The sequence below is a fragment of the Cryptomeria japonica genome, chromosome 7 (genome assembly GCF_030272615.1).
Source record: "Cryptomeria japonica chromosome 7, Sugi_1.0, whole genome shotgun sequence".
In the NCBI taxonomy this organism is placed as follows: domain Eukaryota; kingdom Viridiplantae; phylum Streptophyta; class Pinopsida; order Cupressales; family Cupressaceae; genus Cryptomeria; species Cryptomeria japonica.
The window spans coordinates 573,828,869-573,844,022 of NC_081411.1; the positions used below are offsets into that span (position 1 = coordinate 573,828,869).

At 38.0% G+C, this 15,154-nt stretch overlaps 1 protein-coding gene across 1 annotated transcript in view; it reads right to left on the minus strand.

The window, feature by feature from the left end:
- Positions 1–12,337, minus strand: part of LOC131073106 (probable pyridoxal 5'-phosphate synthase subunit PDX2) — a 97,861-nt gene extending 85,524 nt beyond the window's left edge. Inside the window, exons 1-2 of the mRNA XM_058009480.2 lie at positions 11,774–12,337; positions 11,548–11,675 (exon numbers count right to left, since the gene is read on the minus strand). Coding sequence (XP_057865463.2) covers positions 11,548–11,675; positions 11,774–11,825 — 180 coding nt within the window. The 5' untranslated portion in view covers positions 11,826–12,337. The remainder of the gene's footprint in view (positions 1–11,547; positions 11,676–11,773) is intronic.
- Between the last annotated feature and the right edge of the window lie 2,817 nt (positions 12,338–15,154).

Sequence of the window (15,154 nt, forward strand, 5' to 3'; positions counted from 1 at the left end):
GCTGATATTTTTGACCTTGTGTTTGGTAAGGTCTATTATACTGAGTTTGCTATCTTTTTAGTGCCACCAATTCATTGCCAAAATTTTGTAATAGAGCCTTGACCTCATGGAGCTCATTAGAAGACGTAGATGGCATGGATGGTTGACTTGCAGGTGCCATGGGAATAGGAGCCAAGGTTGGTTGTTGAGTAGGAGCTTCTGGGAAGAGAGGCATTGGAGACCTTGGAGCTATCTTCCCAGCCTAGATCAAACAATTTTCTGCTCTTATGGCTATGTCATATGCACCTAGTAGAGAGGCTCCACCCATCGATTGTACCATGACAGCTATATCGTTGTTGAGAGCTCTAAGATATTACAAGAAGGCATGATTTGGGGATGGCTTCACTAGAGCAGGAATCCTATTCCATGTTTTATGGAATCTAAAGTTGAAGTCTCCCATGAACTCGTGGGGTGCCCTCTTGATCGTAGTTAAATGCTCCACAAGTGATAGGTGATCACTTTTGTCTTCAAAATGGTTGCACAATTTCTCCCCCAATTCATCCCAATTGTGGATGGAGCTAGACGACAACCCTCTATACCACTGCAAGGCTTTGCCTTTCAAAGATGTGGCCAAGAGTCTAACAGCAACATCATCCTGAGTGACGTTATGGACGGAGCAAATGTTTGCAATGTCTGGAATGTGCTCAATGGGTGTAGTAGTTGTTTCACCAATGAAGTATGGTATACTCTTCAACGCAACCACTGGTATGTCATTCCATTGAGTCAAAACAAGGGGACTCCCCCCATTGAAGGTAACAAAGACTTGATTTCTTGCCATGTGAAACAATGGTCTATTGATATGAGTGGTGGGAGCCCTTGATAGAAAAGGTCTTGTAAATGGAGGAGTAGAACGAGACCTGGGAGATGGAGTGTTTACAACCTCGTCACCCCTGACTGGTGATAATGAAGGTCTACTTCTCCTCCTTATAGAGCCTACAGATGGAAGCTCTATGACTTGGAAACTGCCCCTAGAAGATGCCCTTGTATGAATTATGGGTATGAAATCTGCAACCGCCCTCGGGAGCTCGGAGGTCCAGAGTTGCGGAGTGTGACCACTTCGGCACCTCGGGAGCTCGGATATCCGAGGTGAGGAAGTTCAGGAGCTCGGAACCTGGGGGTTCCGGGATTCCGGAGTAAGATGGTTTCACTGACTTCAGAACTTGGGGGTTCCGGGGTTCCGGAGTAAGCAGAGCTATGATGACTTGGGAACCTGGGGGTTCCGAGGTCCCAGAGTTATGAACCTTGTGTGAGCACGAACTGGTCCTTGAGCGGAGTCGCCAAGTGCTTGAGAGATGATTGCCTCTAAAGGCCAAAACACTAAGAATAGCACTAAATCCTTAGCATGTGAATTGAATAAGTCCCACCGGGCGTGCCAAAAACTGTTATCACAAAAGCTTGCACCCTTGTTGAGCTATCAACTTAGCAACCTTGTGAAACATTGAAACAACCCCGAAGTGTGGGACCTTGCGCAAGGGAGTTGAATCTCTGGAGAAGGCCGACTTCCTTCTCAATCCAGGTGCAGGTGTTGAACCAACTCAACGCTTAAAAACTAACTCCTAAGCCAATCCTAACAACTTGCAGAGGAAAAGGAAGAGAGAATTGCTTAAAATGAAAGGAGGTGATGCACCAAGAAGAGATTGTTTCTCTCCCTACCGAAATGACACAAGTAATTAACTGAAACACCCTGAAGATGCACAACTTTCAGTTGTATGAGTAACGCCAATGCATAGATGAAGGTTAGAATCCACTGAATGCCAAGAGGGGAGAAGGATTCCCACAATCACACTCAGAAAACCAGTTAACACGGCATATATGAAGAGAAAGAGCCACAACATGCACCTATGATGAAGGTAAGAAAGCATATACAACATACATAGGTTGAAAGAAGGCAAGAATAGTGTTTTTCAATTAATCATAAGGCCAAAAGCCAATCTTACAGTTGCAAAAAATGCAAAAATTACAAGTCTTCAAGAGAAGAGAAGAGCATAAGAAAGCTCAAGGCAACAAGGAGAGAACCCTTTACAATGAGGCTTAACAACCTTTATATAGAAAAATGGGTTACAATGGTGATCATGACCCCTGCATGTCAGTCTAGAAGTGCAAGGAAGTGCATGCACTTGACTTGTACATGCAAGCAACCTAGCCATACCTCCAAAGGCAATTCTGAGGAAGATAGATTGACTGACCTTCCAAAGTCAGACATGACATAAGTCACCCAACATGGCCCCGTACCTTCCCTGATGGAAATCCTGCCAAAAACATTAAATGCACCCTTGTGGCTCCACAAAAAAAATGCATAAGTCACCAAAGTTGTCAGAGCATTTAAAGCTTTGAGTGTCGATCACGCCATCCGGAAGTGTTGCAAGTCGGAAGTAGTTGGAAAACCTCGGAGACCGGGGTCACCGTGGTTGGACAAGGAACTTGGGAACCTGGGGGTTTCGGAGTTCTGGGGTTGAAGACAAGGAACTTGGGAATCTGGGGGTTCCGGAGTTCCGGGGTTGAGGAACTAGAAACTTCGGAACTTGGGGGTTCCAGAGTTGCGGGGTTGAAGACAAGGAACTTGGGAACCTGGGGGTTCCGGTGTTCCGGGGTTGAGGAACTAGGAACTTTGGAACCTGGGGGTTCCGGAGTTCCGGGGTAGAAGGACAAGGAACTTGGGAACCTGGGGGTTTCGGAGTTCCAGGGTTGAAGACAAGGAACTTGGGAACCTGGGGGTTCCGGAGTTCCGGGGTTGAGGAACTAGGAACTTCGGAACCTGGGGGTTCCGGAGTTCCGGGGTTGAAGACAAGGAACTTGGGAACCTGGGGGTTCCGGAGTTCCAAGGTTGAGGAACTAGGAGAACTTCGGAACCGTGGGGTTCTGAAGTTCCGAGGTTGGAGAACTAGGAACTTCCGGAGTTCCGAGGTAGAAGGCTAAGGAACTTTGGAACCTGGGGGTTCCGAAGTTCCGGAGTTGAGGAACTAGGAACTTCAGAACCTGGGGGTTCTGGAGTTCCGAGGTAGAAGACTTAGGAACTTTGGAACCTGGGGGTTCCGGAGTTCCGCGGTTGGAGAACCAGAAGAAAAAGCTAAGGGAAGGAAGGGAACTCGAAACCTCGGGGTTTCGGATTTTCGGAGAAGAGAAAGAGAGGGCCAAGGAACTTCCGACAAGGCAACACTTCAAACCATGTTTTCGTTGCTTTTCTCATTGATCAACTAGGCAGCGCTGGTCCATGGAACATATCCCTGATTGGTTCTCACTGGTGGACCAAGGGTGTCATAAAATGACAACAGGAACCATGCAGGTGAAACCCCTAAATTGTAATCACTTGCAATCAGATTGCTCTCACAAGTAGCTAGCTCTTCATCTTGTGAGAGAAATTGGAGTACTTATGATTTTATTCATTCACTAAAGAGGAACCAATTAGGGTCAAAGAAAGCAGAGAACTTGATCTACATTTAGAGCTCACTTCGTCTTCTCTCTCGTGTTGATCTTAGGTACATCAAGCATCAAAATGGCACCAACTTGAACCTAATGGAGAAGTTGCAGCCATGGTGGATGAAGTGGTTCAACCAAAACGGCCTTAATGAATTACCCCCAGTTCTACTACCCTTAGAGGAACCTAAGTTAAAGAGTAATGAGTATCTAGAGAGCATCCTAGCTAAGGACCTTGATATTATGGATGATCAAAATGTAGAAGAGTAGATGATAGATTTCTGATTTTAGTTTTTTGTTTGTGTATCAGCATGAAACTATCGATATTTTTGGATTTCAATATGTAATGATAATCTAACACGAAATATGTAGTGTTAGTTTTAAATTCTTTGACACAATGGCATTTGACATTTGTATATTTAACCTTTCAAAGTTAATGTTAAACTTTACCACTGTTCTTGTTTACAAAGTTCTATGTCATAATATTTTTTGGAAATTATTAAATTATATTGAAAAAAAATTGTGTCTCCAAGTACATCTCTTTTTTTGAAAATTTGTCATACCGATACCAATACCAGTCTCCAAGTATCCCTGTCTCCTGGCAACCTTAATATATATATATGTATGTATGTATGTATGTGTATGTATGTATGTATGTATGTGTATGTGTATGTATATGTGTGTGTGTATATACGTATGTATATATACATATATATTTGTACGTATGTACATATATATGTAGATAATGTTGGCAATTGACACTCATTGGATTCATATGTTTTCATTGATAGCAACAAGATTCTATTGGAGACACACACCGGTATTTGGAGGCATACACTGGCGGATACCGGCATTGGAGTAATCAAGGTCACAACTGGCACCGGCATCGACATCCAACACTTCAAGGAAGCCGACATCAGGCTAGGATCCGAAGGAAGTTTTATTTGTAAAATCATTTTGTAATTATTGTATGAGGCCGACATTGTATATCTTTTTTAATGTATTGTAAGCCGACATAAGGCATATTGTTTGTAAAGGGTATATAAGTCAGTCTGTTGGGTCATTTTGAGATATAGAGAGATATGAGAAAGTAGTAGAATTGTGTAATGCGAAGGACATGTATGTAGATCATTTGTATGCGAATGTAATATCATGCTATGATCAGTAGATGGTTTGTAAAGCATTCTTGGAGGAAAGAAGATACTGGTAGAGGTGTTCAAGGTTTATGAACCGGTATAGAACAAAGCTATAACCGGAACTCTTTTTGGCATTGCAAATGCATTTTGTGAGTTCATCTTTACTGTTTTATCTCAGCAGAAGCTTGTAGTCAGTGAGACTCTCTTGTGTTGAGCAGTGTGCCTTCCTGCATGTGCAGACCCCATGCTATGTAATATCTTTCATATGGTCAGTGAACTGATATTGTGGGTCACAAATCCCACCGTGGTTTTTCCTCTTTTAGGTTTTCCACGTATAAATTTTGTGTGTTATGGTGTTCATTTATGTGGATGGTTTATTTGCTTCAAGATATATGTTTCTTCATCTACCGGTTTATATGTGTATGTTATAAAAGTGTAAAATCCTATGATACTGGCAGAACACTGATTCACCCTCCCCCCCCCTCCCCCTCTCAGTGTTCTTGGATCCCAACAGATAAATGCATACATACATATATATACACAAGATGAGGGATGGAAGGAGGTGAAAAGGAAGAAAGAAAAGAGACATAAGAATGAAGGACTAGGACACATACTCCTCAGATCTCATGTAAAGGACAAACAAGACTGTGCTATAATTTTCCAACCTATTAATTCACTTTTTTTATTTGTTTGTTCTTGGGGAGGTGGCTCCCTGTTTGTAGCCCCACCCGGTTCAAGCCAGACCAAAATCCTAGCTAATTTAATAAATTATAATCCTATTACCAACCAAAAAAAAATTATCTTTGCAATAATGAGATTTATTTAATTGTTTTTTCAAATTAATTAATTATTAAAGTCCACACGAGATATTTTATTAAGGACCAAGACATGTAAAAAAAATAGTATCTAAGGCTGTGATTGGAGAAAAAGGAGGAAGTTTTCGTCAAGTGGTCTTATCACCATGTTAAGTTGGTCAAGTTTGTTTAGGAAAGTCTAAATATGCAGTTTGTATTATTAAAAAGGGTTCATTTTTAAGCAATATTTACCCTTCCAATGATGAGATCTCTTTGATTCTTTTTAAAGTAATTAATTATTATAATACACAAAGATATTTTATTATGGACCAACACACATAAATATTATAATTAGCGACTGAAGTTGTGTAACATACCCTTTGTAAGAGACCTTAGTTTTGCCCTAGTTTTGCCCTAGATTTGCCCTAGATTTGCTTTTTAACCAATAGGAAGAGAATCCGAGGGAAAGTACCTTTATCTCTTTAAGAATAAAGACCTGCAAAACAAAGCTAGGAAACATTCTACAAATCATGCTACATAAATAAGTAATCATAATAACAACTATAACAAAGTAAAAAAATGATTGAAAAATAAAGAGAGAATAAAGTAAGTGCACATTCGAAACATGAACCATGATTTACTAATTGTTCATACTGCTACTTGGCTGCTAATGAAGCCTCAAGCACAGTAAGCTATTGTGGATGCTTGATAGGGTGTCTTGATCAACCATTCCCCCTCATCAAGTCCAACTAGATAGGGTGTCTTAATCAATCGTTCCCCTATCAAGCCAAACACAATAGGGTGTCTTATCAAACTGTTCCCCCTATCAGCGCTTGATAGGGTGTCTTGATCAACCGTTCCCCCTCATCAAGTCCAACCAGATAGGGTGTCTTAATCAACCGTTCCCCCTCATCAAGTCCAACCAGATAGGGTGTCTTAATCAACCGTTCCCCTATCAAGCCAAACACAATAGGGTGTATTATCAAACTGTTCCCTATCAGCCATACACGATAGGGTGTCTTATTAAACCGTTCCCCCTATCAAGCCATACACAATAGGGTGTCTTATTAAACCGTTCCCCCTATCAAGCCATACACGATAGGGTGTCTTGTTAAACCGTTCCCCCCTGTCCTACAGTATTTAGATTATAATCAGCATAAATTGATTTACAGTGCTCAGATTATTATGAATTAAGTTACAGTTCTCAGATTATTATGAACATAGACCAATATACAAAAGTATGCTAGCAGCGTTATCCCCTTTATTCATATATAACATCACCAATGACCATATCCATTGTATGATGCAGATGATGTCATTATTTAATACAAAACAGTGTTACAGATTTCCCTTATTATTATCATTGAATGATTGATACAGGCTTATGCACGTTTTGTGTTTCAATGTTATAGAACATCAATGCTGATATAAATTGAGTTGTATATGTATCGTCACCAATGACCATATCCATTGTATGATGCAGATGATGTCATTATTTAATACAAAACAATGTTATAGATTTCCCTTATTATTATCATTGAATGATTGATACAGGCTTATGCACGTTTTGTGTTTCAATGTTATAGAACATCAATGCTGATATAAATTGAGTTGTATATGTATACAAACATTGGTAGAAACACACATTCATTAATTACCTGATTGTGTGTGCCAGCCACGTCCACGATGTCTGTTTACTCTGATAACTCCTGATGCATTATTTCCCTTCCTCAGGTACTATTCGATCCAATATTATTTTCCTATTCCCCCATAATGGGATGTCGGATTGGACGAAAGCTTTAAAGGAATCCAACACTTTGGAATTAACAAAGCTTGCTAATTACTCATGATATATCTGTAGTGAGATTTCTTTTCTTATTTGATTGTCTTCCTATTGTCTGTTGTTCAATGCCCCTTGGATGATGCTTTTCTAACACTTAAATATCCCTCAATCTTGTAGGAGGGTTGTGACCCTTTGTAAGAACCTCAAAAGGCCCTCAACTGAGACAACTATCGTTTTGCTGAACCTGTTGCGTTTCAAATGGGTTCTTTGCAAATAATGACAGCAAATAGAATTTTGACAATCTTAAGCACAAAAAAGCAACTAATGGTATTTGCTGGAAATCAATTTATATTCAACAACACTGATCAAACCCTCATTACATCCGTTCATCATTTATTAATACTCAAATAAAAAATAACAAGAAGCTAGAGAAGAACTGATAAATACCAATATATTCTGTTAAAACCCTTATTTTCCTATTGCTGGTCATACACAGATTTTATAACAGCAAGCTGCAATTTATTTTAAACTGACCCGAACTGACCCGTAATACTCGCATGTTAGCCCGATGGAAAGACATTGGCAAGGCGTCCCTTCTGGCATTTGTTTTGGAATTTTTGGACTCCACCTCAGCAAAATTGTACCCTTTCAAGGAAGAAAGGTACGGCAGATCAGCAAGCTGTACATGCACAAAAAACCCCATCTGTCACACACTTATTCCTGCCTCTGTTCTGACTCTGCAGCTGCAATCAATCTTTTGCATAAAAATTAATAAACCCCTTTCCAATCTGCCCAATCTTGGTTTCTGGATAAAACCAACTAAAAGCAAAATCAGTTGATATTTCACAACCTCTGATGCTATTGCACAAGAATCCCACGTTTTCCTGCACCGATACCCCTGGTTACTGCAGAAGAATCTTCTGCTGAAACCCTAGGCCAAAACTCCTCTCAGAGCTCCAAATCAAATTATCCAAACTCAGCATAATGAAAAGAAGACCTAAAATCTTCTTTAATCTTCTCCATTTAGGGTTGGTGCGATTCCCAAGAAAGGTGCGATTTGGCCTTTAATGATGTTTTAACTTTTATTATTTATTTTTGACTATTGAAGTGTCAAAAAATAAATCATTTTCCATTTAATATAAAAACTGGCCCCATCTGATGAGAAATAGACCCTCACTTAAGTTATAACTTAAAGTGACTTTTAAAACATTAAAACATTAAAGTTCGCCATTTAATATTTAATTAAAATAATTAAATATTAATATCTCTCTAAGTATTCGTCAGAAATGCCTGCCGTTTGAACTGGAGACTGCCAAACCATAATCTGCCCTTGCCCAACCTACTGGCTATAAATAGCAGGACTGCTAAAAATAGAAAGTATCTCAAACGGAGTCCTGGAGACCTTAAACGAAAACCAAACTTGGAGTGCTCGCTCTGAAGATGGTGAATCAAACTCTAGAGGACCCTCTACCCAACCTCATCAGCCTACGAGGGTCAGTGATAGGCTAATCTACTCAGCTGACAGATGTCAACTAGAAGGGGACATCACACCCTTAGGCAATTCCCTTTCTCTTCAAAGAATGATATATCTTCCACGTGCCTCTTTATTTATTTAATTGTTGTACTCTTTAAAAATTGCTTCCTTAAATCAGTTGTTAATTCTTAATTAATTCTTATCATCATCGCCATCTTAGGATCACTATTTTATCTTAATACTATTCTTGAACATTGCAGTGACAAGTCACTAATCTTCCAAAGTAAAAGGCTACTTTATTCCAAGTTGTTGTACTTCTTCTACATTGATAGAGGGTGACATGGCATCAAGACTCAGACATGACAGTGCCCACACATACCACCAAGAACAAGGGTGTTACTGCCTGTAACTTAATAACAGTTCTGATCTAATCTGATCGATGGTGATCTACTAGATGCTTTAGATTTCTTTCCTGTAACTTAATAACAGTTCTGATCTAATCTGATCGATGGTGATCTACTAGATGCTTTAGATTTCTTTCCTTTATATCTCTTAATGTGAGGGAGAGGTCACACCTCTTCATCATATATGCCCTTTGGCAAGAGACACACCCTTTCACCATCAGCACCCTTTGGAAGAGTGCAACTATTCATTATTTCTGCCCTTTGAAAGGGACACAACTTTTCACAATCAGATCTGCACTTCTGATTCCCAAATTATCCCCCCTTCAAATGAGTTCTCTTCTCCCTTTTATAACTCATATTTGAGGGAGTCACAACTTTTCATTCCATGTCTTTTGACCATTCATTGACTTTAATCAAATTTTAATCATATTTGGTTACATTATTTTATAGTTTAATTTAATTTTAACTTTTATTCTTTTTTATTTTAATTTTATTATCAAATCATATTTCAAAGTGGGGACATTACAAGTTGTGATTGAAAAAAAAAGATGGAAAATGTCATGCAATAATTTACATGCAATGCAAGGTAGATTAGATTTAGAGGTTGGAGATTTTCTTAAGGGATGCTAGGATTGGAAGTTTTGGTCAAAATACCAGCAGACGCTCCTCTTTGCTGATACAATTTTCTTTGTAATATTCTTGCCAACATTAATTGAATACAGTATTTGACAAGATTGGAATCCAATGTTGTTCACAAATGAATTTGGTAATCTTCTTTTTTACAAAATCTGATTTTCAGCGTGATAAATGGAATTTTATCATATCCGATGAATCATTTTCCAACTGCATGATATTCTATCTCATTCATATTTTGTGATGTTAAGGTTTGAGTGGTGAAGCCTGTAACATGCTATCACCTGCATGTCTCCAGGTCTGGTGAAGACTTGGTGTTTTGAGATGATTTTAGTTGTTCCCCTATGCGAATCAAATGCCCATTTACATTGCCAATAATGACGAAGAGCTTCCAATTTAACCAAAGCTATAAGATTTCTACAATTCATTCAAATATTTAGTAGTTTCTGGATTTGATTGTGTGAGATTTTTTCTTCATCAATGTTTCGAATCACACTCCGTGATTCATCATCAGGATGCAAAAGAGCTCAAGGAGTTGTAAAATAATGAGTTGCAGACCGAGACTAAAAATATAAAGAGAGAGGAGGGGTAAGAGCACGAGGATCAAGGAGAAGCCAGGGTAAAGAATAATAAACAACACACAGCCCTAAAATATCTCTAAAAAGCTACAATAACATGAAAGAACAAAAAAGATAAAATAAGAAAATTAATAAAGAATAAAAAACAACACACAGCCCTAAAATATCTCTAAAAAGCTTCCAATTTGTCGTATTTTCCTCTTTGCTAAGTTACCTACATCTAGTTCACCTGGAGTTTCTCCCTTTCTTTTTTTCTGTCCTTTTCCTTTTAATTTTTCTGTTTCTTTTGTGTTTTCTGGTAAAATGTACACAAAAGTACAAAATCCCCAAAAAGGGAGACTGAAGAAAGTTGCCCCGTGGTGATATTCCCATGTTATATTATAGACTTCTTCACTGTCCATCTTCTATATTGCAAAGGATTGAAGCGACAAATTAAAATATTAACAACCTAATACAAGGAATTTTAACAATTTTATATGCAGTACAGAATCCAGGACATCATTTGGCAAAATCTAAATTGGAGAAACAGATAATGACAACATAATGTTGCATTGGGGATTGTATCATATCATTGCTCATATCAAAAGGCATGTTCCAAGGGTGGCAGATGATCTATGTTGACTGAGATTACACCGTTCAGCCAATCAAACAAGTTATATTTTCAAGGATGACAAAAACTGATTTATAACAAGAACAAAATAATATATGATTATAAAAATCATCAACGGAGAGCGGCAAAGCATGAGGGAGTATCGTAATGAAATTTGACGAGAAATGCTTAAAAAACAACACGGTATATAGACAAACCATATGAAGTAGGGAACATTATGACAGAACACAAAGAAACAGCTAAAAAAATAAAAAGCCATCCTTTCATGGTTTGGTTTTCATTCATTATTCGTCTGCAGATACGATAATTTTATCAAAAGATGTAAAGTTGGTTTTGCATGGGGTAAGCTTTGAAGTTCAGCATTAACAGAATCATCATCAACATCGAAAAAGAACTTTGGAGTTTGCTTTAGAGCATAAGTTTTCATTTAATAGTTATAGATAACAATCAATTATAGCTTATATTCTAGTTTATAATCTAAGCACTCACAAACAAATGTGGGTGTGATGATAGTGACCTTGGGAATTTGACATAGACTGCATTTTATTTTTCTTCCCAATGGGCATTTTTGTGGGAATAATTTCTACCAGTTTCTTTTGAAAATACTCTGTGCTTTCCACCGTTATTTGAAAATTTGACAAAAATTAAAATGGAATTGTAGAAGCGAGAAAAAAGGACCTACAAAATTGTGATACTCTGCAAGCCTTGCAATCGTAGTACTCTCCCCGCCCGGAATTATTAGTCCTGAAATCCCTTCCAGCTGCTCTGGCTTTCTTACCAAAAACCCCTTCACTCCAAGTTTCCCAAGAGCTGCCATCCAAATACTTGCAATTCCATATTTCCAACAAAAAAAACTCTTCATTTTATTTTCAAAAAATAAGAGATTTTTTTAAGACCAAAAATATTACCTGCCAAGTGCTCATGGAAAGAGCCCTGCAGAGCCAGCACCCCTACCGACATTTTACCCCTTCTTTGTCCCCTTGCTAGTCAAAGATATATCAATTTAACAAAAGACAGAGATTCCAAATTTGTGAATAAGTTTTAAAAAGGTAGAAGAGGAAGAGCAGAGGAGGCAAGCAGGGTTCCAGTCAATCTAAAAATATTAGCTACCCAATAAAAATGGCTAAACCATTGGCGTTTCCTGAGCGGTGTCTGAGCGCGTGAGCGTAGAGAATTTCATGACAATAACAGCAGGAAGATATCAAGCTAAAAGAAATTATAGAAACCAGTGGTAATAAGCGTGCAAAAAGAATATGAGAAGAGGGTATCATGAGTTCAATATAGAACAGGAATTAGAACAAGCGAAAACAACAGAAAAGAGAAAGTTCAGAAACATCGAAAAGAAGTAGCAGAATACAATTGGGAGAGTTTCAATTCGCAATTGTAAGCATGAAAATAAGAAAAAACGAGAAGAAAGAGAAAACAAGTTAAGAAAGCATGGAAGTCACATGACGCTGCTTTAGAGAACAAATAGAATAGACTAAATTTTAGTCCAAAACTTTAAACGAACAATTATTTGAAAAAAGGAAAAAATTTAAAGGGGAGGTTTCTATTAGGCTGTTTAGGTTATTTTGGCTATTAGATTTTATTATTTATTTTTAAGTTGTGATGGTATTTTTAAATAGAAATTTTAATATTTTTTATAAATAAGATTTGGAAGTAAAATTGTAGGTAAATAAAAAAGATAAAAAATAGTGAAATTACATGTCATTTTTTCTCAATAAGTAATTGTTCTTATTTCTAACCTTCATTTTTTTCAAAGCTTATTTCAACTTTTAAATAGCAATTGGTCCAAAGATTTCAATTTATCATTTTCCTCTAATTAACAAGAGACGCAAAGCGTCAAGTTCCTAGCATTAGTGTGATTAGCTTAGAGTAGATAAAAGTAGAGATAAAGTTAGAGGGGGAGAGGAAGAGGAAGAGAAATAGAGAGAGAGAGAGATAGAGAGAGGGAGAGAAATAGAGAGAGAGAGATAGAGAGAGGGAGAGGAGGAGATAAAAATAGAAAGATATAAATAAGAAAATATAAAAGGATGATACAAAGACCTAGTGTGGATCTAAGGTTTTTGAAAACTTGTTGTCAAAGGGGCAATGCATTCACATGCAAATATGGCATAACATTATGATAGAAGTGAGATCAATTTTGAGAGTAACTCAACTAGATAAGAACACTTATATAAGTTTGTATGATAGATGGATGATGGATTGTAGATCCTAGATGATAAATAATCTTAAATGAGGGGGATGCAATGTCTTTTATAATTGACTTCGACACATAATTTAATAGTGTTGCCTATTTGGAGACTTTTTTTATTGACTCTAGATCGACCACACATCGATGCCTCACATTTCCAAACAACATTCCTGTTGGGAAAAGAAAGGTTCGAGAAGCCCTAAATCTCACAAATCAATCTATCTCCACATTCCCTAACAATATTAATCTCCAACCACCAACTTTTGGGGACTTCAAGCATGAGGGTTTCAAAGGATTTGCAGTGAATAACGAATCCAGCACATATCACACAAAAAAAGTCTGGATCCAGAAACCCGTGTTGGAGCAGCCGCCGGATTCGACACCAACCATGGAAGCAGATTCACCAAGAGACTCATCGCAGGACTTGACATTAACCATGGAGGCAACTTCATCAAGAGACAGGTCGGCTTAAGAGGAGGTTGAGGCCATCTGAATTTCACTTTCAGACCATATGCTAGAGAACGAGATTTCGTTCCTAAGGAGCACAACCTTGATTGGTAAGTTCTGGTCTTGTTCCCCGTCCCCATTGCAATTAGATTCTTGGGCTACGAAATACTAGGAGGGGATAGATCAATTTTTTTATTGTGATCAAGTTTCGAAGTTTCATTGCTATCTTTAAGTCCAAAAAAAACAGGGATGATGTTCACAGAAGTGAAGGGTGGTTTTTTGAGGGCCATGGTCTGTTCACTATGATATGGTTTCCAAACTTTGACCACCAATCAGAAACACTCAAATTTGCACCCTTTTGGATCACCATGTCAAGTATCCTGTTGGAATATAGGGACCTAGATCGAATTGAGACATTTGCAAATCGTATGGGTATTTTTGTCAAACATGATTCAATCCCATACGAGAAACCTCATCTTCTTGTTCGGTTTTGCCTGTTGAGAGACTTATCCAAACTGTTCCCCAACAACTTACTTGTCTATCTTTGGTAGATGGTCACAAAAAATCCTTGTTGATGGGCCGGATACAGTTGACAAACATTCAAATTGCCTAGGGCATTTTACATCAACCTATCAAGGTTTGGGTTGTCAAAACAACATTGTTTGTGAAGGTCACATCTCAGACTTCTAGAAATGCAAGGCTCATTATCTCTTCAATGAATTTCCTCCAGTTGAATAAGACAATGATCCTCTTGAGGATCTTATAGGGTATATTATAAGAAATGGGGGAGATGAAGGGGGAAATATTCATGAAATTTCAGTTGGGACACAATCCTGCCTCTCCCAGATTCACAAGACAATGTTATTGGATGGGCGAAATCAGTCACAGGTGATTCTCATTTCATTGTCACCTTATTTGGAAATAGGCCTCAAACATTCTATCAAACTTGTTATAGGCGTTGAGCAGATTATTGGTCCTTGTATGGCTAGTAGATTATGTAAGAAGGGGGAAAATTTCCATTTTAGCAAACTATACATCGGTGAAGAGCTCTGGGGGGGAAAGATCAAAAAAGTGGCTAAGAAATGGCAGCAAAACAAAAGTATCAGAAATTTTAGGAAGCAATGTAAGTTCCCACACCCAACAGGGCCAATGGCTGACCGTGGGAATCTAAAAAGAAGTCCTATTTATTTCAATTCTACTTTTTTTGAGAGAATTTCACATAACAAGCTTCAATGGACAGAAAGTTGGGGATCGAGCATCTCTAACCTATTTAGATAGGTCCTCTTTAAAGGAGGGATCTCATCTTTCACATCATTTTTTTTCAATGCTTCTCCACCATATTCTATCAACATTCTACTCTCAAGCAAGGAGCAAGATACATTCCACACAAGGCCTAATTTCATCGTCAAGAGGACAGTTAAAGAATGACCCAATAAAAGGGAACCAAACATTGTTTACCTTATCTTTTGAGGTAATCCCTATCGTATGCTAAAATTCTTTATCAAATCAACTAGGAATGAAAGGGAAATCACGAATCCCTATCCTAATAGAATTCAAACAAACAGGCAATGAAATAATGCAAAACAAGCAAGAAATAGGAATATAAAGTTTATCAATCAAAATCCCCTATTCCAAGACTGCATATAGC